The 27,584-nt window shown below is 40.5% G+C and overlaps 1 protein-coding gene across 1 annotated transcript in view; it reads left to right on the forward strand.

Moving 5' to 3' along the window:
- Positions 1-24,985: 24,985 nt before the first annotated feature.
- Positions 24,986-27,584, forward strand: part of UTRN (utrophin) — a 469,064-nt gene continuing 466,465 nt past the window's right edge. The window contains 1 exon segment of the mRNA XM_086708068.1: positions 24,986-25,626. Within this exon segment, the coding sequence (XP_086564194.1) occupies positions 25,539-25,626 (88 nt within the window). The 5' untranslated portion in view covers positions 24,986-25,538.

Genomic DNA, 27,584 nt, shown 5'->3' on the forward strand with positions numbered 1-27,584 from the left:
CTGGGTTTTATTCTTTCCTTTCCTGAAAATAGCTTCCAGATGGGATTATTTTTTTTTGACAGACCTCAAGTCCTTATGTTTTACCATTGTCTGATCTGTTATCCCTTCTGAGTTTCATTTTTGGCTTAGGTACTCTGCGTTTAGTATTTTTTAATACTCTGTAATATATACTGAAAATATTTGGCAGCTGTTATGAAGCTGCACACTAATCTGGTAATGATACAGTGCTCTGGGTTTCTCTGTCACTCCCAGTTTATTAAGGAAAAATCTTCCTTCATTGTATTCCTTCTTTCTTAACTCCTTTTGTGTTTGCTTAGAAGATGGGCATAAAGATAGCTTCATCTAATTCCTTTGCAATGGCTACTGAAAAAATAGAAAAACAAATTTGTTTAAAATTTGTTTGAATTAAAGTAAATGTTTATAATATTTAATTAGGCTTAAACAGTTTTTTTAAATGTGTATTTATTTTTGAGGGACAGAGACAGGGCGTGAGTGGGGGAGAGGCAGAGATAGAGGGAGGAGACACAGAATCCGAAGTAGGCTCCAGGCTCCCAGCTGTCGGCACAGAGACCGACATGGGGCTCAAACCCACGGACTCTGAGATCATGACCTGAGCCGAAGTCGGACACTTAACCTACTGAGCCACCCAGGCGCCCCTTTAATTATGCTTTTAAAAATTAATCTTTCATATTTTTCTGAATTCAGCCATATGCATTTCACTCCTTTAAATATCGTGATCTGGTGATCAGGCCTTTCCCTAGGCAGTGCTGTTTTGGGGTGTGTTTGAGTGCAGTGCCGTGTTTCTATAGTTGCATGTTCTCTTTTGCCAGAGATCTTGACACTTATGGATAGGTTGCTAAAATGCTTTAAATTATTTACTTTTGAGACATTTGCATGGATTAGGGATTTAGATTATTGTTCCCCAAGAGTAATTTAGTTTACTAATATCCCTGTGTTTCTTATTTTGTCTTTGTCCTTTCTTCAATAAAGGAGTCTGGTAGGTTTTCCTATATTTTATTTACCATAAGATTTTATATACCGTAAGATTTATTTGAGACATTGTATCTATCTTCAGTTTTTGGACCCAAACTTTTAAAGTAAATTTTTGAAAATGTAAACTCCGGTGCCTGGGCGGCTCAGTCAGTTGTGTCCAACTCTTGATTTTGGCTAGGACATGATGTCATGGTTCATGGGTCTGAGCCCTGTGTTGGGCTCTGTGTTAATCGCACGGAGCCTGCTTGGGATTCTCTTTCTCTCTCTCTCTGCCCATTCTCCATTTATGTGTGTGCATGTGCTCTCTCTCTCTCTCTCTCAAAATAAATAAATAAAAATTTAAAAAAAGTGAACTTTGGGGACTAAGAAGCAACTTGATGGCTCTGTTACATTTGAGTGGATCTGTAGAGTTGCTATGAAGATGCAGTGAGTTAACAGTGTTTGGCTAGTACTGTTATTGGCTAGTACTGTTAGAGGCTCTTTTGTCCTTGTCATTATTACTATTTCCCGCCTTCCTTCTTGTCCTCTATTGCCTCTTGCATCATTTGCTCTTGACTTTCTGCAGACTGTTGAGGGAGATAACCACTACATCTCTTGGCCCAAGTTACTAGGTCTGTCTGAATGGACGTCGATCATGTTTCCAGTCTCTGAATTGGTTGGCACATGCCTGATTCTGGCTGGATTTCATCAGGTCGGGAGTCAGGGGGTTAGCAGGAGATTGAGGAAGAATAAGATTGAGACAGGCGTGGCATTCTGGAGCAAAAGACAGTTTCTCAAAGGGAGGCTTATAGAGGTGAAAACATTAATCAAAACAAATTAATGTAGGGGTGCCTGGGTGGCTCAGTCGGTTAAACAGCTGACTTTGGCTCAGGTCATGATCTCATGGCTACACTGGTGAGTTTGAGCCCCACGTTGGGCTCTGTGCTGACAGCTCAGAGCCTGGAGCCTGCTTCTAGTTCTGTGTCTCCCTCTCTCTCTGCCCCTCTCCTGCTCGTGTGCTGTCTCTCCCTCTCTCTCTCAAAAACTAAATAAATGTTAAAAAAATAAAAAAAAAACCAAATTAGTGTAAAAACAGTAATGAGATAATTTAGTGCCACTTACTCTGTTTTCCACCCCTTCCTTTCAGTCATGCAGTGAAATATTAGAATTCAGGCTGATGATAGATTCACCTAAGCCTCATTTAATACTGGGAATATTCACCTGAGTCAGCTATGTGCAAATCTGTTAAGTACTTTCCCAACTCAGAGATTCTCCTTGTGCTTTATGTACCAGGTTCTCTTATGGCCTCTTCCTGCCAGTGGGAGTGTGGTGGGGGAAGGTACTGGTTGAAATCACTCAATCACTCAGATAAGCTTATCGTTCATCAGTGGCCATATGGGCACAGATGTTTGGAATCAGCTGATAAGTTTAAGTAATCTCTAACACATCATTGTAAACACATTTGCACGTTTAGTGTTTGCTTAACTCGAACCTGAAACACGACATGAAGTAATTTGGTGTATAAGTAGTGTTGCAGGAATAGGAAGTATAGCTTAAATTGTTTTTGCATGCTTACTACGCCCATCGTTATTTAACTTTTAATATTATTTCTACACACACCACACACCTTCCCCCGACCCCGTGTATTCGTATGTGTTTGTATACACATATATGTGTGTGTATACATAGAGATGTACACACATGAATTCATTTCATTCTCACGACAACCCTATGAATGTGGCATTTCTATCATTATCCCCATTTTACCAGGAAACCAAGGCACGGAGTGCCTACCTAACTTACCTGGCTCAGCGCAGGTAGTGAGCACCAGGGCTAGAAATTAAAAGTGGGTGCCACACTCTTCATCACCATCCTGTAGCGCTTCTCAGTGCTTAGTCTTTAACTCCAAGCAAATGATAATTATAGCCAATCTGTCCAAAGTTATTTTGTTACAAGAAAATGTAAAAAACTATACATTAAGAAAATGGAAACTGGTTTCTGTTGCTTAGCATGTATGCGACTTTGTTTGGGATTTCGTTGTTTCTGTTCGTTCAGTAAAGACTTTAGTTGTCTGGGTATTTGTGTGGCAAACGGTCTTTGTGACTCTCTACGGTATGTCCTATGTTAGTGAACGCCCATTGAGTGTGTCCATTGGATTTACCACCTCTTGTCTGGGCACCTTTATGAGCCGATGCCCAAAAGTTTGTGAGTGGCTTTTCACAGTGGTCCTGGAGGTGACTCTGTGGGCCTGGAATTTATTTCAATCACCTAACTCTCCATTGGGACTTGCCTCCTAGGGCCTCTATCTTTTCTTATTAGGTATTGGAAATTAAAGAAACTGACTTAGAAATGTTTTCCCCCCAGGGGCCTGTTAAGTGAGACTGATATTTTGGTGGGCAGAGTGTTGAAGAAAAAGTAAAAAAGATTTTGTGGACCATTTCATGTCACTGCCATTGAACAATGTTCAACATGTAGGGACTGGGTACATGTATCAAAGATTAATGACTAGAACACTTTAGACTTAAGTCATAGGAAAATGTGCAGGGCAGATTTGATTTTGACATTTTTAGAAGATACACTTCTGTTTAAATACAGAGAGGGGCACTATTTTGGTCTGCCTGGGGGTTCAGGGTCTGATTCCCCCATTTAAGTAATAATGACATTTGTAGTTAGGGTGCTAGGGTGACTCAGTAAAGTGTCTGACTCTTGATTTTGGCTTAGGTCATGATCTTATGGTTCCTGGGTTCGAGCCCCACTTTGGACCCCCACACTGGCAGCGCTGAGCCTGCTTGGGGTTCTCTTTCTCTGTGCCTCTCTCTCTGCCCCTCCCCTGCTCATGTGCATCTCTCTCTCTCTCTTTCTCTCTCTCTCCTCTCTCTCTCTCTCTGTCTCTCTCCTCTCTCTCTCTCTTTCTCCTTCTCTCTCAAAATAAATAAATACACTTAAAAAAAAAGACATTTGTAGTTATGAAGGAAACTTGGTAATTCTTAAATTTGGTGATTGAATTGATTATACTTCCTTCCCTAGGCTATTAAATTGTCATGCCCACTAGGTAAATTGTGAATTAAATGCTATAAATATTGTTTGTAAATATTTTAACATCATTCATCTCTATTCCTCTTATCAAGACTAATTGATTATTATCATTGAAAGAATTATTACCATTTGAATAAGAGCAGAACAATCCTTTTGCTCAAATTAATGATCTGATGGAAAAGAGCAAGGCAATACATTTTTCAGATGCTCTGTTTTGAATGTTAGGGAATGTTGAATATTCCTAGATCAGAATCCATGGAGCACAACATTAATCTTTACTTGGCTTTAAAGTCATTTAATAGTACCTTTGATTTTTTTACTTCAACTATCTCAGAAACACAAAGATTTACAAAAAATAAAGGAAAAAACACATTATTGCATTTCTTGCTTTCTTTCTATCACTTATCTTTTTGTGATACATGAAAGATATGGCGGGGCGGCTGGGTGGCGCAGTCGGTTAAGCGTCCGACTTCAGCCAGGTCACAATCTCGCGGTCCGTGAGTTCGAGCCCCGCGTCGGGCTCTGGGCTGATGGCTCAGAGCCTGGAGCCTGTTTCCGATTCTGTGTCTCCCTCTCTCTCTGCTCCTCCCCCGTTCATGCTCTGTCTCTCTCTGTCCCAAAAATAAATAAAACGTTGAAAAAAAAAATTAAAAAAAAAAATAAAAGATGTCAAAATGTGGATAAAATATTTTTAAATTTTTTTTTTTCAACGTTTATTTATTTTTGGGACAGAGAGAGACAGAGCATGAACGGGGGAGGAGCAGAGAGAGAGGGAGACACAGAATCGGAAACAGGCTCCAGGCTCTGAGCCATCAGCCCAGAGCCTGATGCGGGGCTCGAACTCACGGACGGATAAAATATTTTTAATGGGCTTTTGTGACTTGCAGTGACTTAATCGAACAGGCTATATGTGAGCTTCTAAACCAAGTAATTTGGGCAAAAGTTTGCAATTTTATGAATTTGCTGGCACACCTTATCTTTCTTCACCTGAGACGTTTCCACCCTCCTTAGGTCCCCATAGTCAGTTTCACTGGATTTTGTGGGGAAATATTGGCATCCAATTGTGATGTTTTTTTCTGGTTCAAAAGAAGGTCTTGATAAATTATTTCTGTATTTCATAATGTTACTATTAGAAACATGCCTGTTCCCTTTCAGCCCAGATGGGAAGTATTTCTGTGTTTTTAAAACTTACAGGTAGGCCTCTTAATTGCTCACAAGGTACTGAGCATTTGGGTTATAGGGCTGTCTGTACTGGGTATTTTGTCTTTATTATTATTATTTTTTATTTTTTAAAAATAAAAATAAATTTTTATTTATTTTTGAGAGAGAGAGAGACAGAGTGCGAGTGGGGGGAGGGGCAGAGAGAAGGAGACACAGAATCCGAAGCAGGCTCCAGGCTCTGAGCTGTCAGCACAGAGCCTGATGCGGGGCTCGAACCCACGAACTATGAGATCATGACCTGAGCTGAAATCTGGCACTTAACTGACTGAGCCACCCAGGTGCCCCTTGTCTTTCATTATTAATATGCTTGATACGGTTGGGCTCCAGGCTAACTGTGGAGCCTGCTTAAGATTCTCTGTCCTCTGCCCCTCCCCCGAACGCACATGCCACGAGCTCCACACTTAGCCTGTAGCCCAACAAGGGTCTTGATCTCATGACTCTGAGGTCATGATCTGAGTTGATATCAAGAATCAGATACTTAACCAACTAAGCCACCCAGGCGCCCCTATTTGAATTTGTAATAAAATTTTAATGCAATTTTTTATTTTCAGTCTGTGAAGTGAATTGCGGTCCCCAAATAGCAGCCGTAATTTGGCTGGATTGAATTACTGAATGTACAGTACAATTTCACATTTAAAAATAAAGGCAAGACATGTAATCTGATGCTATAACTATAAAAGTTTGCTATGTATGAAATGACTGTGTATCATATTGTAAATATTAAATTCACATTCCAAATAAGACCTAATCATGAAAAGAATACTTAACTGACAGTTAAATATTTGGCAAGATCGTCTTTTGGAATTCGGGACTGTGAGAAGCAAGGCTTGTCTGCATACTACCGCCATGTGAAGCCAGTGCCCGGCGTATGGTAATGAGGCCATTTTAGGACTCTTCCTAAGAATAAGTTGAAGACAGCAGAACTTGTAGTTAAAAGTAGAAGAGTGGATATACGTTTATCTCTGCTTGCGGCCATAACGACACTATAATTACAGCCAAAGAACAAAAGAAAGAAAGAAAAGTAATGTGGCCAAAAGGAGGTGGAGACGAAGTGGCTTTGGATGGGCCAGGCATCACGTGTTGGCAGATGATGGCAGAGTGGTAACTACTGAGGGGTCCAGGCCAGAGGGTGGTGGTGGGAGGCTTCTTACTGCACGCCCCAGACTTTGTAAGGCCCCTGATGTAGAGTCACTACCACCGCCTGAGGTTGGGTCCGGGGAAAGTGGGAGATGTTTGGGGTTAAAATCCAGGAGTTTGGTTGAGGTCTGTAAACCGTGTGCTCTGCTTCTCAGGTCTCTCCTCTTCTTCCTTAACCCGCACAGCAGAATATGGATTTATATATTCTCTAGAGAAATTGAACTCTAGAGATCTGTCCCAGAGAAGAGAAGGGTGAGGTTCTGGGTTGACACCAAGAAGATGAAGGGACCTCAAGACTGGGAAACCCCAGAATTCCTGAAGCTATACCAGCCCCAGATCAGAGGATGCTTTTATTGGGAGGATAGCATAGTTACAGCCTGGAATCTGATGACCTCCCGTGAGTCTACCAGTCGGTAGGTCACATCCAAGCACGTAGAGCTTGGGCATTTGACTGCCTCATTCTGAAATGTGAGGGGCTGCCGGGAGTCTGACGTTTGAGGGAAGCTTCCATTGCTAAAGCCAAATCCAACTAACAGGAAAAAGAAAGTTAGGGGAAAGGGAGAAAATGATATAATAAATATCCTCAGAGAGATGGGAGAATCATTGCCTCTTTGCAATAAGAGCAGGATGGTATAAAAAAAGGAATATAAGAAATGCTATAAGAAAGGAATCCTGGAAATTATGATATCAGAAATAAAAAAAAAGTGGATAGAGACTGGAAGAGTGGATATAACCGAGGTAAGGCCTTAATAGCTGTAGCAGAAATTTTGGAAATAATGTCTGACTTACACTCAGAAAGTAGCAGTACAAGTGTACTATTTAGAAATGACTGAATGTCAGGACAAAGAGACGGCGGTAGCCCCTTCCTTGAAAGAAGGACTGAGGCAGGACTACTGCATTTTGTTAGAGTCCTATTTGATTAAAAACAAACACACAAACAAACACTGTGTATGTATTACTTTGATACAAACGGAGAAACATGTACTGAGATATTTACTTTGGAAATCATTTTGTTGAAAAATTTTATTGACGGTTAATCTGCACAAGATTACTCTTTTGGCAGTCCCAGAAGCCTCCGTGAATAATATGGTCCCCTAAATTTTTTCAGTAGTTGTCTTGTCCCAGTGCCAGTTTCTTTAGAAATCACTCACTGTGCATGTGGATTGTAAATGTCCTGATTATTTTGAGACAAGCTTTGACTCACTTTAGCCACACACTCTCTGTATTGCTAGTGTTATGGGAATGGTTTCTGTGAGACGTTTCACACATTGTGGTTGTAATGAAATACAAACGCAAGGAACTAAAATTTTTGAGTGAGCGCTAAGAGGAAGAAGACCTTCAAGCTGAAATGGACTCTTTCAGCATTTCCTGACTGTGTGTGTGTGTGTGTGTGTGTGTGTGTGTGTGTGTGTGTGTGTGGCTCTTGTGGCAACATGGACCTTCACAGAACTTTTGAGCTGGAAGATGTCTTAAGGACCATCTCCTCCACGTCTATTGCCTGGTAATTGAGGAAACTCCGTCAGGGAGGGAGGAAATGACTTTCCCAAGATTAAACAGCCATCCCAAACTCGGTATTCCCCTGCTGCTCTGGGCTACCTTAAGGAAACTTCTCGTTCATTTTCCTTCAGACCTCATTTGGTTGTTGATGGTTTTCTAGTGGATGTGTACCTGACAAGGAATGTGTTCACAGATTTCCAGGAAATGTCCTGGTGAGAATGATGGGGTATGTGAACTTCTAGAAATTTTAGGTTTATATTTACTGTGTGCGGTTTAGGGGGTTTTGCTAATATTCTGAAAGAGACGTGACTCCTGCCTGTGGATTAAAGCAGGCAGAGCTTGGGCTTCAAGTCCTAAGTGTCAGTGTAAATAGGGAGAGGGTGAGGGAGAGGGGAAATGGGAGGAGGAAGAAGAGAGCAGGGGTGTGAGGACCATTTCTTTCCTGTTATTTTCCTTTTGGTGGGAGAGAGTGAGAAAGTTACTGAATATAACTGGAGGTGCTGAACTGAACTGGCCAAAAACTGTCTGAATTGTGTGAAAGGCTATGGTATTTAGTCTTCCAGAGCAATTCTCATAACGCAGCTGGGTCCTGCTGGCTGCCACTGAGGTTCGCAAAAGTTGATATTTATACCTTCTCTGAACTTTTTCTGCTGACCCAGCCCCTGGATGTTGTTCACTGGCCTTTTAATTCCATCCAGGCTTGGCTTCTCCTTTCTCCCCAGAGCTACTTTTTAAAATTGGCTTTGTGGGTATTAATGGTTGGCTGATTAAAGCAACTCCCAGCAGGTGTGAACGGTTACTCTGTTACTCTTCCTGGTGGGTGTGCGAGTGTATTCACAGAGCTGTTGCAGAAGTAAAATGGGGCTAATTTCCAGCTGGTAGGTTGTAACTATGGTAGAAAGGAGTGGAATAGATTTTGTAACCCTGTCTGGCTCCTATCCTCATTTTGCAAATCCTAGGGGCTCATTGATTCAAAGATGTGTCTTTCTGGAAAAAAGAGGAGTTTCATCATTATCAAGAATATCTCGGGCGCCTGGGTGGCTCAGTCAGTTAAGCATCCATCTTTGGCTCAGGTCAGGATCTCGTGGTTTGTGGGTTTGAGCCCCACATCTTCAGGCTCTGTGCTGACAGCTCAGAGCCTGGAGCCTACTTTGGATTCTGTGTCTCCCCCACTTTCTCTGCCTCACTCACACTCTCTCTCTCTCAAAAAATGAATAAAAACATAAACATAGAATATCCCAGAAAAGTGTTCAATATCATTAAAGACATGGGAACAATTTAAGTTTCCATCTACAGATGAATAAAGAGGATGTGATGTATACACACACACACAGGAATATTATTTAGCCACAAAAAAGAAGGAAATCCTGCAAAAACTTGCAACAGTGTATATGAACCTTCAGGGCATTATGTTAAGTGAAGTGAGTCAAAGATACCAAAGATCAAATGCTGTGTGATCTCACTTATATGTGGAATTAAAACAAACCAACCAACCCAAACTCATAGATACAGAGAATAGTTTGGTGTTGCCAGAGGCAGGGGGCAGGGTGGGCAAAATGGGTCGAGGTGGTTAAAAAGTACAAACTTTCAATTGTAAGATAAATAAAGCCTGAGGATTTAATATACAATATGGTGACTACAGTTAGCTATACTGTATTGCATATTTGAAAGTTACTAAGAGGTATTAATATACTAAGAGAATAGATCTTAAAAGTTCTAATGACAAAAAAAAATAACTATATGTGGTGATGGATGTTAACTTATTGTGGTCGTCATTTGCCATACACACATAGATCATTATGTAGTACATCTAAAACTAATATAATGTTATATGTTAATTACATCTCAAAAAAAGAGAGTGTCAAGGATATCTAAGAGTTGAACTATTATACTTGTAAATTTCCCTTGAGAATTTTTTTTTAAGTTTATTAATTTTTGAGAGAGCACAAGCATGAGCAGGGGAGGGTCAGAGAGAGGAGGAAGGAGAGAATCCCAAGCAGGCGTCGTGTTGTCAGTGCAGACCCTGATGTGGGGCTCAATCCCACGAGCCGATGACCTGAGCTGAAATCAGAATCAGATGCTCAACTGACTGAGCCACCCAGGTGCCCCAAGAATTTCTTTTTTTTTTAATAGTTGTTTTGTACTGAAACTAATGAAATGAATATTTTTATTTATTATAAAAATGACTTCTTTAATAATTCTATTAATTTTGAATTGTCTTTCTTTCAGAAATGCTTTATTTTTTTCCCCCAGTGAGTAAAAATATGTTCAATCCATTAAAAACAGAGCAGAAGTATTTTTTGGTTCATCAGATACTTATGTCTCATGATAATGATGTAGACTAGGGTTTTTATTTTTTTATTCTTATCACCTCCTGCTTTTTCTTTTGACCCATAGACCCCTTTGGCAGTGTGGTGAATCCAGACACATGTTAAAAAATTTTTTTTTAATGTTTATTTACTTTTGAGAGAGAGGCAGACTGCAAGCTGTTGGGGGGGGGGGGGGGCGGTGGCGGGCAGGGCAGAAAGAGAGGAAGACATAGAATAGGAAGCAGGCTCCAGGCTTTGAGCTGTTAGCACAGAGCCCAACGCAGGGCTTGAACCCTCAAACTGTGAGATCATGACCTGAGCTGAAGTCAGTGGCTTAACCGACTGAGCTACCCAGGCGCCCCCACAGATGCATGTTTTTAAATGCATAAAATAGAGTACATGTCATTAGAAGGGAAAACCAATTACATTGAAATTCAGTTACAAGAGACCAAAAAGCCTATGACAGAGTAATATTAGTTTTTTATGAATACATTCTATGTCATTATCCAGCATGTGGTCCAGTAACTTGCGAGGGGATGATGAGCCAAATGATTTTTCCGCTGTAATGTGATATGAAAATGGCTGTGGTTTCTGTTGGTGCTGCAGCCAAAAGTACTACCAATCGTGTGTTTTAGGATCTACCTTTGTAATAGAAGGGGATGTGAATTTTTGTTAGAGGTTCGAGAAAAAGCTCATTTTTCTCCTGTCCATGTTCATGGAACCCTTGCAATGAAATAACCCCTGATGGAGCTGATGGTGTAAGATGAACATCTATATCCTTCGAGCTTTGGCAGTGACAGCAAGTGTGCCATGAAGGGTAGTTTTACAGACAACAACTGGAAATGGAAATAACTCTTGGTTGAGTATTCCATACGATGGACGCTGTGCTGGGTGTGGTCATCAAAACTGATGACCACAACAGTTCTGGTGTCCAGCTTCTGGAATGTGTAGACTCGTAGAAGAAACAGATATCAAACTATAGAATGGACAAATAGTTTATTTGCTAGGGGATAAATGTCTTGAAGTGCTGTGATAGGATATCAGGAGGGGCCTGCAATGGGTGCTAGTGATGATGGAAGCCATGGCTTAAGTTGATGCTCTGATGTTGGTTGAAGGCACATCCTGTGTGTAGGCTCTAAGTAGGGCAGGGCTCGGCCCATAGAAAACCGGGACGAGGACAGACTGGGAATGAGGACAGTGACTGGGAATGAATGAACGAATGAGGCTGCACCTCGAGATTGGCAAACTGCACTTTGTGTTTCGTTCACTAGTATTTTTAATCCTGGTTGAAGAGCATAGTTTTACCTTTGGGCTTCATGGCATCTATTATTTGGTTTATTATTAATGGTTAAATCTCTGAAAGCTTTAGAGATTAGTTGGGAATATATAGGTTGAAAAATTGTACAATTATGAGAAAAGCTCTCCTTTGAGAGCTAGGCACTTAACATTTTTTATTGCGTCATTCCTAAACATTTTCCCTCACCCAGATTTTTGTTTGGCACGAATTTAAGGAAAACCTACAGAGATTTGAGGAAGGGCTTAGCTCCTCTGCATTCTGAACAATTTGAACAGTGGTGTTTGTGGAAATGCATACCTTACCTTGCTGTTCCTGGGCAGATAAGTGCTGTCTGTCACACCTGTGGATTTTAAGGCCACAGGCTCCGAGGCCTGGCGGAGGCCCAGATGGAGTAGACCAGGATTGGGCTGTGCACAGCAGCAGGAATGCAACCATTCTGGTCTGGGCAGTTGGGGAGGGACTCCTCTCCCCACAGTTCCCATACTGTTTGGCCCTGCTTTCCAATTTGACTCCATCAAAGCACACTCTCCAGTGGCGGCAGGATACATATATTTTTGTGACTTCAGAAAACGTGCATGGTCGGTTTATGAATCTTAACCACCTTTGAGGGACATGCTGAGCCAATGAGAAATGGAACTGACATCTGATTCTACACACGGAGACGACAAAGGGTCACAGGCAGGTAATGAAGGGCTCGCTTAGAATGTTACGGTTGCTTAAATTTTTGTCCACCGGTTGTGGGTAGGAAACCCAGGCGTGACTCAGTGAGCCAAGAATTAGTGCGAAAATTCCTGAGCAACAGATTCTAAATTATTTTGTCCTCTGGGTGGCCTTGTAATTAAAAAAGTTTTTTTTCTGTTAATATTATGAAAGAAGTTAGTTATACGTAAAGAATCTTGTTATGTCCGTCATTAACAGCATTTCGGAAATGGGATTTGCTCTGCTCACTGATGTTGTGGATCTTCATGGAGAATGCCACTGCCAGCCTCACAGCCTCATGCGGGGCCTGGCACTTAAAGCATGCTTGTGCCAGTGTCTCATGATACTCTGTGCAAATTATTCCATTGCTTTCCTGTGATGCATGAAGGTTTGCCCGGAAGTGTTTGCTGTGTGACAGTCATGGGGGGATAGAAATCATCTTGCCCCACACACTATAAATGGGTTAGTGAACTGCATCCATGGTGCTCCTCCCAGCCTCCAATATGGGTAACAAATTCGTGTCGGTGGCATAAATTATGTCCATTCCTCTTTTGGTTTGGTCATTCACTCACTTTTATATCTGCTGGTGCCAAGTTCCATATAGACCACTGGGAAACAAAGACAAATAAGGCAAGATCCCTGCTTATGGGTCCTTGAACACAGCGATTCAGCATGGTATAATAATGTCACATACTAGGTGCTGTGGGGCCACAGGTGAGGATGAATCAACTCCTGTAGTCTTTGCTCTCCCTTGGAGGGTCAGGGAATGTTTTCCAGAGGAGGAACTAGTGAGGTGGCAGAGGAGAGTGTGGAAGAGAAAGATTCCAGGCCAAGAGAAAGTATGTGTAATGGCAAAGGCATGTCGGGTGAATCATGGGGTGAGATGCCATTTCCATATTTATAATGCGCCTCCTCTCTCACTGCCCATGGCCCCGTCGCTGGCCAGCTTGCAGCTCTGGGTACAGCTTCTTTACAGGCTCCTTCCTCTGCCAGGAATACCTGCGCCCTGGCTCTTGGTTAGCTCCTTCTGCTCTTTCTGGGATTGGGCTTTGGATTCAATTGCATCTCTTCCAAGATGCCTGTCCTGACTACCCGTCTGAAGTAGATTTCATCCTGTTTTCTCCTACCACCTGGTCCCAATGCCAATTGCTGTATTTGCTTTGTTGTTGATAGGTCCCCTGGGCTGTGATCTCTGCAAAGGAGAGGACTACGATTTTCTTGTTCACCACTGTGTCTGTAATGCCTTGTATAGCGCCTGGCCTGTATAGATGCTAGATCCCTGCAAATGAATGAATGAATGAATGAATGAATGAATGAATGAATGAAAAGATGTCACTTAAAAAACAAAGCACTCTTAATATACTTGCTATTCCAGTTTATTCCTTGAATTCAAAGTAATTCTTAATGAGGCATTTAGAATCTTAGTTAAGAAGTTTATTCAAGACCTTTAAAAGGTAAAAGAAAGTAGTTATTTTGGAGCTTGGAGGGGGACTTGAAAAATCTAAGCATTCTTTAAGTTGAATATTTAGGGATGAGAGGAATTCTACTCAGATTTCTTAAGTTATAAATAAAAGAGAAATGAAAGAAAATTGAACGAAGAGTGCATTAAATGGACTCATTATGGTAATTTTATAAAATTATTTATTACACTCTATTTTTATTTGTACTTCTCAGTTCTCAGACATCTCATAATTTTGATGATTTATTCTTGTCTGTGCTGAGACTTTATTTTTGTAATTAATACCATTATTTAAGCCCTTTATCTCCTATAAATCAGTGATGTTTTCACACTGATAATGTTCTTTTTATTTAACACAGTATCCATGCAACCGATAATCTCCATCTATGGGCTCAGTTTCATGCCGTTTTCCTCTACTCCTTTTATCATTTTTTATAATTCATAAAGTGGTTTCATCTCTACTACATCGTATCCACACTCCTAGTTTTCTTTTTCTTTAAAAAATTTTTTTAAATGTTTTATTTATTTTTGAGAGAGACAGTGTCTCTGAGTTGTCAGCACAGAACCTGAGGTGGGGCTTGAACTCATGAGCCACAAGATCATGACCTGAGCCGAAGTTCGACGCTTAACCGACTGAGCCACCCAGGCGCCTCCACACTCCCGTTTTTCTTACACACATCCCATTTGGCACATTTTCCGAAACCTATTACCCGCGGATTATTTTTATCTTGTTGAAAAGATTACACAACAAAATTTATTTTGTGTATTCTATAGTAATGGCAAGTGGAAATGCTCTGTGAAATGGCATTCCTCTTGAAAGAGAGGAATATCTAAAGGCAGCATTGCTCTCCTCCCAATGAGCATCCCCCGTGTGTAGGTCTGTCAATGCTGGGGGAGGGGGGGGCGGTGGCCGACAGGCCTTCTAAGGCTTCAGCGGGGAGATGGATGGTTGGCATCTCCTGACCTGTTCATTAGTGATATCTCTTGCTTTGGGCTCCTGATTCCGACCTTTTGTTCTATGTTTGAGGAAATGGGAAAAACATACTTGTATGCTACGCTGAAGGTAAGATTTTGGTTATCGTGATTTATAAAAACGAGTTTTTGTATACCTGCTTGTTGGTTTCATTCCTTCGTTTGGTAAATATATATTGCCCACCTACTATGTATACCAGGTACTGTACTAGTCACTAGGCACGGAAAAAATGTTTTCGTATGACCGGTGTTTAAATTAATTTGGAGTAAACTGGGGAGAGGACTATGTGAAAGAAGTTGTGTGTCAGCAGAGACATATTTTGTGGTCTATGTGGTAAGTTTTTTTTTTTTACAAAATTGCTAGTGGTGAGAAAATGATGATGATTTTGCACTTGTGACATCATTGCTAATGTTGGGTTTCTGTGTTTGGGCTCTTTGTGCTGCAGAAGCAAATGGCGTTTTGAGAGTCTTAATTTCACCGGAACGCTGCACCTGTTGCTGGCTATTCTTGCAAATGAAATCCAGAACTTAGAGTCACTTGCTTTCATTTCCTTTTCCTCCCCCCTCTTTCCGGTGTGTATGTGTGTGGGGGGTCAGGTTAGTAGCTCATGTAAAGAGTCACCAACCTTCTTCCTTCAGGGCGTGATTTTAATGCCCTTGAGAGCAGAAGTGTTGGGTCCTTTTTTCCTTCTGTTGCTGGAAGACTCACATGTGAGTGGCTGCAAGATTCTAGTGTTTGTGCCAGAGTTTGGGACTAGGGTGGGGAAGCACAGGCTTTCAGCAGCTGCAGCTGCTACCTGATACTTGGAACCTGACTGCTGTTGAGGAACATCCATTTCCTCTTGGTTTCATATGATTTTTGGCTATGACTCTGAGGAAGAGAAGAGGTATTATATAGTATCATTTACTTTCATAAAACTAACTTGGAAATCTCAGGGCTCCATGTTGGTTCAGGCCCTGCCCTTGGATGTCCGCGAGCTGCTTTAGAAGGTTCGCGATTGATGGAAGGAAAAGGGTTGGGAGCTGGTTCAGAGGCTAAGAAAGTTCAAAGCAGATTGGTGTTCTCACAGGAACTGTGAGAACATGACGTGAGCTGAAGTTGGATGCTTAACTGACTGAGCTACCCAGGCACGCCTAACATATTTTTTTTTAAGTTTATTTATTTTGAGAGAGAGCTCGTGTGCATGCAGCTGAGAGGGAAGGGGCAGAGAGAGAGGGAGAGAGAGAATCCCAAGCAGGCTCCACACTGTCAGTACAGAGCCTGATGTGCGGCTTGATCCCACCAACGTTGAGATCATAACCTGAGCTGAGATCAAGAGTCAGAAGTTCAACCAACTGAGCCACCCAGGCAACCCGAACATTTCCAATTTAACACCAACTTTGTTATATGTGCTTTATTTATACTTTTGTAGATAGACAGATGTACTCATGGACATTCCCCAAGAGGAATAATTTTTTGGAAAGTGGAGCTTTGTGTGGAATGGTACATAAATGATACCAGCCTGCAAAGTTGGGCATGTCCTGTTCACCACCAGGGACTGCCCTGGAATAAGAGGGCCTGACTTTGTTTTTGCCTTATTTCTGAATCACTGTTTTCTCTTTTGTACCTTCTGGAATTGTTTCCAAGTTTCACCCTCCTATCTTCCTCCCTGTTCTTTGTGACTTCTTAGAGTACTTTAACAATAGGCTGCTTGTGCATTTCTTGCCCTCTGTAGCATTCACTCCCACCTTGTTTGCTCAGCCTCTGCCCCCTCCTTTCCCTTTTTACAGGCTCCAGCCTGTCTCGGCGCTTCAGCCCGATCCCCGCAGTGATAGCAGGTGCCACAGCACTCCCTTCCTTGGCACTTGGTGCTGCCTGGGAACTGGTTCTCAGTGCACTGCATGGAGCAGAGTAGGTGCTCAGTAAACCAGTCAGTTAGCTGACTGGCCTTGGGCCCTGGGACCTTGTTGTTCAGTCCCATGGCTCATAAATTTTTGAGTGATAACCAGTACTTGCTTTTACTGTTCCTCATCTGGCTACCTCTTGGAAACTATAATCTCAGAAATCCTGGAGCTGATTGAAAATACTCCGGGTCAGTTCCTTGGCATTGGTTCTGCCTAGTTATTACCTAGACCCTTCCTTCGTGTTCTCGCCACTCTTTGCCCTAAGTTGTCAGAAGTGATGATTACGCCTCATCTACAAGTTGAGAGGTATGACCCATGGGAGTTTGGGTGGGTGTGCCCATAATTAGACAGGACTATCTTTGTGTGGTGTCAGCTGCAGGCAGAATGTACAGATGACTCACACATGTTAATACCCATGTCTTCTGAGTGGCCAACATCCTCAGATTTGCATAAGAGCTCCAAACAGAAGACACTGGATTGAGATCATCACTGCAAGTGACCGAGGGGCAAAGTGTTACGAGCCACACATCTGGATGCATAGGCTAGTGTGTGCTATGCATGGGACTCAGGCCACTTTTTCCACTAAATGTTTTTACCGCTAACAATAAAGAATACTCCCCATGCTTCTCTTCATCACACCTTCTCCCGAAGCATGATGGTTCTAGAACCATCTAGACACTGGAGAGGTTTTCCTCAAAATGCCAGCAGGTGTACTTCAAGAAAAGTCACTTGCTGACCTTTGCTCCACAGCCCAGCGTGTTGGCAGTTCTCTTGCTTCTACTTTATATTTCTGTCCTTCTTACCTGGCCACAACTCTCTAGTCCCCTGAGGAGTCCCTTTCTGCAGTTTTGGGGTGTGCTCCAGAGCTGCAGTTTTTCATTTCACCCCTATCCTGCCATAGACCTTGCCACCTCCTTTCTGCATCAGGTGGGCCTGCCACATGCACTGTGCTCTCTGATGTGAGAGCTGACCTGGGTTCCTCTCACTGTCCTGGTTCACTGTTAACTTTGTTCTTGTGTTTTTTTTTTTTTTTTTTTTTTTTTTGAGTTTTATTTATTTAAGTAATCTCTACACCCAACGTGGGGCTTGAACTCATGACCTCAAGCTCAAGAGTCGCATGCTCTTCTGGCTGAGCCAGCCAGGCGCCCCCACTGTTAACATCTGCCCTGATGTCTTCTACATCAGCTCGTCTCACTTCTTTCAGTAAATGTTCTTTTATTAAGTCCTTGCCACGTGCCAGTCACTGTGCTATAGGGGATGGAAAAACAAAGCTAAATGAGAAATGGCAGCATTTCTTTTTCACCCGATGTATAAAAACAGGACATGCAAAAAATTCGGAAAAGTCACTTCCATTTTCTTCCTCTCCCCCCCCCCCCCCATTTCTTCCTTTTTAAAATATTTCGAAGTTCCTCTTTCCTTTCAAAGCATTTGTGTTGTTTCCTTCTTCTTATTAAATAACTGTTCCTGGTCCCTGGAGAACCCTGGCAATGACCTTCCTTTCTTCTGCTAGAGTGGATTGTTTGCTGCTGGAGTCGCCATCCCAGCGATCCCTGCCTTAAGCAGCCGGTACTCCAGGGTTCCTTCCACTGTCCTGGCAGCCTGGAGCCTGGCTTCTACGAAGCCTTGGCGTCACTTGGCAGCCATGGAGTGTTGGCCTGTTCGAACACAGATTGCTGCCGGCTACTGGAGGCCTCACCTCAGTTGATTCCAGGCAGTTGCCATTTTGGTTGGAAGTAACACACCTGGTGAGAAACCTTGCTACGCGTGTAGACACACACACACACACACACACACACACACACACACACACACACACACTGTTGTGAGAGGAGTGCCATCCTGGAGGGAATCCCTCCTCTGTCTGGGTGTAGGCAGTGGATGTGTACACCTACCCCCTGTCCCTACAACACCCATTTTAAGGGATTTGGTGGTACTTGTTCTTTACCTCTTAATCTCACTACTTCTATGCAGCATTCCTGAGATAATTGTAAGAAAGTTTGTCATTTAATTCTGAAATACAACTTCCAGGAATTTTTCTTTTAATTCATCATTCCAAGTAGGTATCTTTGACTGTTTGCACACTAGACAATGAAACTAATAATACTTAAAATAGGATTTCTTTCGTCCTTTCCTGGCATCATCTTAAAGTCTGCATCTGAGATCAGCCTCTGTGTGACTGGGGATAAATTCTAAAGTCTTTGCTGGTGGGGATTTTGGTTTAACTCACTCTCATGTAATTTTGTTGATTATAATGTCATTCTATTCCATTAATATTCTAATATGGAAACAAAGGCATGATTTCAGATTTTATTTATATCTTTCTGCTTTGGAAAAACAATCTCATGAGAAATCACTCAGCCCATTAAATACCATTCTTGATGTTACTTTTTTGGTTTTGCTTGTTTTTAGAAAAGTTTTTCTGGCTCTTTCTCTTTGTAATTGTTTTAACCATACCAACAGTAGTGTCGTATTTTTAGATATATTATTTAAAATCATGTGAAAAATCCTTTTCATGTCAAGATGTGGGATTTTGTTAGTAATATTTAATGTGATCAAGAGCTAAGGTAGAATTTCCTAGCTAGAGAAAAAATGAGTTAAAATATCCAGATATGCTCTTTGATTATCGGAGACGTTGTATTCTAAACAATAATTACTCTGATGAAAATATGAAAGGGCTTGAATGAGATTGTGAGAATCTTAAGGGACAGAGACTATATCTTTTTTGTAATGCTGTGTAGATGATCAGCACGGTTGGGAGTTGGCTCTGATGGTGGAGACCTTTGTTAACCTCATGAAGATGAGTAGACTTCAAACTCCTCCTGTTTTTGGCATGGGAAATCTTTAAGGATTATGAGGTTAGAGAGTTGTAGGTATTTGAGAAAGGTCACTGCGGGGAATTTGTGGGAATGTGAATTGGAGTGAAGAGATCCTAGAGGCAGAGGTGACATTGCAGGTGGCTCTACCAGGTGAGTGAAAGAGGATGTAGTTGAGGTGGGTGGGAGACGAATGAGGCCACTGGATTTCATAGGTAGTTCCACAGCCCCTCCTCTGCAGTTGTAGTAGTTCAAAAGAACTCTGAAAACCCAAAGGTACCTTCTTTGTAATTCATCTGACAGTAAATCTGAGCTTGACCTTGAACTCATTTGGTGGTGAAATCTGACTTGAACTGCTAATAAGATGCTTTTAAAAGCTTTACCTATCCCACCTACCATTCATAATACACACACATTTGTTGCAGAACTATTAATGTGTTTGATTAGGGGAAATTGCCCTGAATCTTGCTGGCTTTTTGTTTGTTTGTTTGTTTTTGTTGTTGTTTTATTTTGTTTTAATGTAATATATGTCCTATGTGCTCTATTAACTTTGCTCAAATGGGAAAAGTTCTGATTCGGCAAAACATCTGGTTCAAGGTTTTTGGACAAGGGATTGTGAAGGTCATTTTGACTTGTGTTTATACGGTAAGGTTGATAAGACTGACAGCTGAAATATGAGGAGAATTGTGGAGGAAAAGAACATTCCTAGCCTGGAAGACTCTGTGGTTAATGATGACACCTCCTCATTAGCATGAAAAGAAACAGAACTTTGGAGGGATCAGAAATGTTCCTTAGATAGTGCATGATTTATTGAAAAGGACACATCCTGGATTTTTGAAGTGTTGCTTGCGTGCAGGATCTTGGATTCAACCACGAATCAGAAAAAGAGGACAAGTGGGGACATTTGGATATGTTCTGTAGGGTAGTTATAAAGTGTAGTATTGCATCCATGCGAATTATCTGGTTTTGACAGTCATAGTCTGGTTATGTAATATGGTGACAATGTTTGGGGAAGCTAAGTGAGGGGAGTAAGAGAACTCTGTGTGACTCTTTTTATACCTTTTTTGGTAAATCTAAATTTATTTCAAATTTTAAAATATGAAAAAAAGTTACTTGTCATACCAGGAAATGGCAGCATCCATGCTGCTGTTAAGTAGAAAATATCTATTAGCTAGAGTGTGGTTTTCTTGCAGATTTAAAGTCTAAGACAGCAAGTCCAGTAAAATTTCAAAGTCAGGTCTCTTCCCTCCCCAATTATTTTTAAAACTGACCTTGTTTTTAGCCTAAGAAGATTAACTTAGCATTAAAAAATGGTTATTTATTTATTTTGAGAGAGGGAGAGAGAGAGAGAGAGAGCAGGGGAGGGGCAGAGAGAGAGAAGAGGAAGAGAAGCCCAAGCAGGCTTTGCACCATTAGTGCAGAGACCGACATGGGGCTCGAACCCACGAAACCATGAGATCTTGACCTGAGCCTAAACCAAGAGTCGGACACTTAACCGATTGAGACACCCAGGCAGCCTTAACCTAGCATTTCTTTGATCTGAGAAAAATGTTTGATTCTGGCCTAAGTACATGTAGAAGAGTTACAAAATGAAGCCAGTAGTGTCTAGAGAGTTCCCCGGAAGTGCCGTAACTCCAGTGTTCCCTTGCATTTGGCCTTCCTGGTATTGGGTGGAGGGTGTGGTTTGTTTCTAGCTTTTGTCTGCAGCTCTGCAGGGTTAGATTTTATATATTTTATTTATATATTTTATTTATATTTATATATTTATATTTATATATTTATATATTTATATATTTTATTTATATTTTATTTATATTTATTTATATATATATATTTATATATATATTTATATATATATATATTTTTTATATATATATATAATATATATATTTATGTATATATAATATATATATATATAATTTTATATATATATAATTTTTATATATATATATTTATATATATATATTATATATTTATTTATATTTATTTATAATAAAATATATATTTATATATTTATATATTTATATATTTTATTTATAGATTTTATATATTATAAAGCCAAGAGGGTTTGCAGATAACAGAAAGGGTGAAAAAAAAGTGTGCCTTTGACAGCCAGGGTGCGCTCACCTGGGCCTGACCGTTTTGAAGCAGCTGGGTGAGTCTCCACTGCCTGTGCTTCACTCTCTGGCTTCGACACCAGCCCCCGTGGTTTCAGCTGATACGTTCTGTGTTTCTCTCTCCAGTCCAATCCTTTCTTTCCCTTTTGGTGAGAGTAGACCTAGGCTGGCAGCCAGTTGCTGCTGAGCTATAATAGACCTAGTGGTATGTACAAAATTTGATTACTGCTGTCAACACCAGATTGAATAAGAAAGTGCATACCCTAGACAGATACTTGCGGCATAAATGGTCTATTGATTTCACAAGAACTAGAAATGAGGTCACCGTGTAATCTAGCAGAAGGGGTCTGTGGATGGAGTGGGTTCTGACATTACAGAACAGTTTTAAAAAGTGCCCTCCCATTAGATCTTTTTAGAAGAACTTTCAGATAACTTTGATAAGCTGATTGCTGCTTCTGATTTTCCTCACCATCAAGTATTTACTGAAACTCTGATAAAGGCTTTTCACTTGTGTTTGATCAATGGTTTGCTTTTCCTTGCATAGAATATACTTTAGAAATTGTATTGGTTGATATACACCATATTTGCTCCTGAGCTTTGATGACATTTCCACTTAGCTTAATATGAATGTTTTAGAAATTTCCCACAATGGAAAGTTCTATTTGACATAGGAAAGTTCAGAGGTCAGTTTCATAGTTAGCTGTATGCCAAGAAGTAACTAAAACAATGGATTACATAGTGCAGCCTTGGGACATGGAAAATTTCTTAGAAGAGGGATGAATCATATTATTAATACATGTTGCCAGGCTTGAGGCCTTATATTGGAAAATAAAGAAAAAAGTTGTTATTTTTTAAAGCTTGTGGCATTTTTGTATTTTCTTTGTCATGTTTTATGTAGGTTTTATTCTGTTTCTTTTTCTTTTTTCTTTTTTTAGGGATTAAGAAGATGAAAATCCTAAAATAGGATGTTTTAGTAAAGAGATAATTAACATCGTTGTAACATGAATTTGTTCAAATACCATAGTCTGAAGAAAACTATAATTCCTCTGAGTTAGATAGCATTAGATTAGATAATCCCTTTGAATTAGAATAATTACTGTCCTCCCCATATCACATTTCTTTTTTACTCGAAGTTTAGTTGACACACAGTATTAATTAGTTTCAGGTGTACAACATAGTGATTCCACAATTGTGTACTTTGCACAGTACTCACTATGGTAAGTAGTTACCATCAGCAACCATACAAAGTTATTACACTATTACATATTCCCTGTGCTGCACTTTTCATTCCTGTGACTTATTTTATATAAACCAGAATTTGTACCTCTTAATCCCCTTCACCTATTTTGCCCATCACCCCACCCCTTACCATCTGGCAATCACAAGTTTGTTCTCTGTATTTATGAATCTGTTCCAGTTTGTTTTGTGTTTTAGACTCCACATATAAATGAAATCATATGGGATTTATCTTTCTCTGTCTGATTTATTTCACTTAGCATAATGCCCTCTAAGTACGTCTCTATTGTTGTGAATGGCAAGATTTCATTCTTTTTTATGACGAATATTTTACACACACACACACACACACACACACACACACACACACACACACGTATATTACAGCTTCTTTATCCCTTCATTTATCAAGAGCCCCTTAGATTGCATCCATATTTGGCTATTGTAAATAATGTGATAAACGTGGGGGCGCGCATAACTTTTCAGCCAATATCACATTTTTAGGAGGGGAGGGGGAAATATTGCTAGTGTCTATTTCTTGACTTCTCCCTCTTGGCTACCTTCAAAATTTGGGGCAGTCTCAATCTTAAATCACATCTGGTCTAAAATCTCTTCCTGTAAATAATTATGGCTATTCAAAAGGCTGCTTTAGTTGAACCTCTTTGTATTCAAGAAGAAGACACATACAGAAAGACAGAAGGAGAGAAATGATTTGTAAACGATGGAAATATCATATTACATTGAGAATTTCATCTCCGTTTAAGTTTTCTTCTGCAGCCCTTTAGTAGAGAAAGAAGAGCCAACCACTTTAGTAGCCTCTTATTGGAGATCTAATTCGAAAGTAGTAATTTAGCTGGTATGAACCTGTATAGCTACACCAGTTAAATTTTTTTGGAATGTTTTCATACCTTTTGGAAAATAGCCACTGTTACAGCTAGATACCTTTAAGATCTTGTTTCATCTCTGTAGCCACTATCCATTTTGACTAAGTGGTCACCATGCCTTACTGGTTGTTCTGTATTTTGAGTATTGAGCCCTGTCTACAAGAACGGAGACATTTTTGGGCTACTGATAAAATTAAGCTTTGCTGACCACCTGGGAAATGCATATTAAATCACAGTGAGATATGTTAATATGCACTAGGACAGCTGTAATTAAAAAGACAGATGATAATACGTGTTGGTGGACATGTGGATAAATTGGAAACTTCATACCCTGGTAATGGGAACGTAAATGGTGCAGCCACTTTGGAAAACTGTCCGGCACTCTTCCAAAGGTTAGCCACAGAGTTACTATATAACCCAGCAGTCATATAGAGAGGTGAAAACGTATGTCAGCATGAAAACTTGTTCCTGAATCGTCATGGAAATATTGTTCATATCAGCCAAAGATTAAAATAACTCAGATGTCCATCAACTGATGAGTGAATAAATAGAATGTGGGGTATTTATGCAATGGAATATTATTCAGTCATTATTCAGAAGTGAAGTACTGAGTTTGAAAACATTATACTAAGTCAAAGAAGCTTGTCACAAAGGACCACATGTTCCAAGGTTTTCTTCATATGAAATGCCTGGGAAGGGCAAACCTGTAGAGACCTGAAAGTAGGTATTCATGGTTGCCTAGGGCTGGTGGGTAGGGCAGAAAACGGAGAGAGAGTGCTTTTTGGGGTGATGAAAGTGTCCTGAAATTGATTGTGGTTATGGATGCATAATTCTGTGAATATACTAATAATCCTTGAATTCTACACTTTAAATGGGTTCGTTACATACTGTGTGAATTACATGTCAATAAACCTCTTACAGAAAAGAATTGGGCTTGACTATGTGACATAATCTGTACCACTGTGCTTTTTGCTGTCTCCTCACAACAATTCGAGGAAATAGGTGGGGCCACTACTCCCATTTTACAGATTTGAAGATTGTATTAGAGAGTATTTTGCCAGAGTCATGCCTGTAATCTAGCAAACACACAGAGATTGGGCAAGTCCTGCCAAGTTTCTCTTTATCATATTTCAGTCAGTAGCAGGAAAAGAGATGGCTTTTAATTTAAATCCGTGTGTATCCTGATAAGGGTACATATTCTATGAGATATGAAAATCTTGCTTTTAAGTATAAAGTTTCTGTTGCAAAGCAGGAGAGACAAAAAGAATAGGAAAAAAAAAAACAGAGTGAGGTACCATGGGTAATGCTTTTCCTTGGTTGTCGTATGTGTGTGGATAACATGTGCACGGCAAGAGAGCACATACACGAGATAGAATAGGCCGGAAAGTATGAGTCGAAAGTTTTACTTCTTATTTTATAATTCTGTGTGGGTAAGTTCCTTTCTTTCTTTTTTTTTTCTGTCATAGTAATGTGTAAGGAATTAAGAAGGTATCCTTTTGAATTTCATTTCTCCAAGGTATATATGCCTATTAAAGTAAAATAACAAGTCCCATTTATTCTTTGATGTATGGTTAATATGTAACCGAACTCTTCAGCCCAGTTGTACACCAGGGCAAATACCTCTATTTATATACATAGTGGGTAGGGAGGTGGGTGGAGATGTCCCTTACCAGCCAACACTGTCAAAACAGGAAGCAAAGTTATAATCTCTTTGTAGTACGTTAGAACCATCCAAAGACTCCAAGTTGTGACAATTAAAAAAAACCCCAAAAAGCAAAACACAACAACAACAATAATAGAAAACGACCTAAGGAGTTTTCACTTACTGCTACATGTAACTTCCTGTCTGGTATTTAGAGGAGGCTGGGTTAGGTTTAGTCAGATCCTCTCATGGGAAAAATAAAAGCCACCCCACAACAGGACATCCCAGTGTGCAGTTCGCAGGCTGCTTTTGTTGTCCGCTTCCTCTGCATCTTTTTCCTCGTCATTTAAGCAACTGTAGGTGATGAGCGGCCCGGTGGCCACCACGTTTCGGTGGAAAAAGTGCAGACTTGACTTGCCAGAAGCTCGCCAGGCCTGCAAGCAGGTAGCAGGTAAGTCTTGCATGACTCCCAGCCTGTGAGGTTTTGAAAAGGGGACGGCAGCGAAGACAAGGGTCTCTTAGTCACTTGTTAGGTATCAGAGCTGCTGAAGACAGGGCCTGGCTGGTGATGGGAGCACCCTGGTTTGTGCTTCCTGATGCCACGTCTGTCTAGATTCCAAATAGTGGAGACAACCCTGTCTGCTTCATCCTTCTCTTCAGAATGTGACAATTTGCCATTTATTGGCCTCTTTGGAAAAAGCACTCAAGGGTCCATAAATGTGTTGTGACAAATATGCATCAGTTTGCCTCTTTGTGTTTTCAAAGTAGCTTATTGTGTGTTGACTCTTTACTGTCATAGAAAGTTTCCTCTGTACTGTTGGATAGTGACAGAGCTCATCCCATGGTGTTTTGATTTACTGTCCTGGCTAAAAAGATACTTTACCTTTTTTTAAAAGTTTATTTATTTATTTTGAGAGAGAGAGAGAGGGCAAGCACGAGTGTGTGAATGGGGGAGAGGCAGAGAGAGAGAATCCCAAGTAGAGCCTGATGTGGGCCTTGAACCCATGAACTGTGGGATCGTGACCTGAGTTGAAATCCGGAGTCAGAGGCTTCACTGACTGAGCCACCCAGGCGTTCCAGTATTTTACTTTTTAAAACATATAGTTCAGAACTGATAAGGGCATGAATAGGACATGTGTACTTTGTGGGGACTGTAAATGAAGGGGTTTTCGTTTCAGTACAGTGTCAAGAAGAAAGGCAGATGTATAACTTCACTATGGATGTGATCATACACGTTTCTCACTGGGGTTTACTTCCAGGGTGATCTAGTTCTTCTGATCAGGGCAGATATTTGTGTCTTGTTCAATGTATATATTTATGTGCTGGTCACGTGAGCTTTCTGAGTAAACAAAGACAACAACAACAACAAAACACAACCCAGGGGATGGATGTCGTTTGACCTCATGTATCATGCTTGAGTGTTGTCGCTGTGGGAAAGAAAACTTTTAGGTTGGTTAGAATTTTTACTATATGTGTTTCTTTCCTTTGGAGTTACTCTTTACCTCTTTTTTTTTTTTTTTTTATCCTAACTCCATATGAATGAGGTGGTAAATGTTTGTAGCCATGTTCTCTGTGGAGCGCATCTAAACTAAAATGATTGGTGCAGCCCATATTTTCTTTGTCAATTTGGTTTCTTGGCCAAGTGTAATAGGAGATCCGTGGGCTATAATTCATTTCTTTGGCTATTGCCTTTCTCTCTTATTTAAATAAACATATGCTCTCGACAGAAAGTTAAAATACTGTTCAGGGACCAGAATTAAAATACCACGTATAGGAAAGCATTGCAGCATTGTGGCCTTTCAAAGATCTCTTTGGACTCTGATTTATTCCTCTTTCTCTGGCATTAATAGTCTCTGTGGTCTGCTTGTGTGCATGTTACTGTCTTGCTACAAAGGGTCTCAAGTATGGTAGTGAAATCAAAAGATACAAGAGAAATACAAACACGTCTTTAAATAGTAAGGACACTTTAAAATGAGTAGACTGCAACTTTAAATATGAATTCTGGCCCATTTACATAGCATTCTCCCCTGCCCTCTGACCAGTCCAAAGGCTTTAGGAAAATAGAAATCATTTAAAAAAATATTTCAGGGCATGTTCTTTTAATACAAATAGAAAACCAATGTACATATGATTTCGAATTCCACGAAGGCCTAGACTCTCTTCTCATTGGCTTTTGGTGAACTGAGTATTTCCTTACATCTGCTGGGTAGATCTCTAGTGATCTTGCAGAAATAAAATACATTTTTTAATGGATGTTATATTTCATTGCAACACATGGCCTTTTCTGGCTTTCAGAGCAGTCTCCATAATTAACCTTTGGGATGAATCTTTTGTTTATGGACCTTGAGTCAGGTGGAGTAAATGAAACCATAAGCGTTTTGCATTAAACTTTTGACAGTATGGAGTTGA

Source organism: Puma concolor, chromosome B2, assembly GCF_028749965.1.
Source record: "Puma concolor isolate L17-30 chromosome B2, mPumCon1.1.hap2, whole genome shotgun sequence".
Classification (NCBI taxonomy): Eukaryota; Metazoa; Chordata; class Mammalia; order Carnivora; family Felidae; genus Puma; species Puma concolor.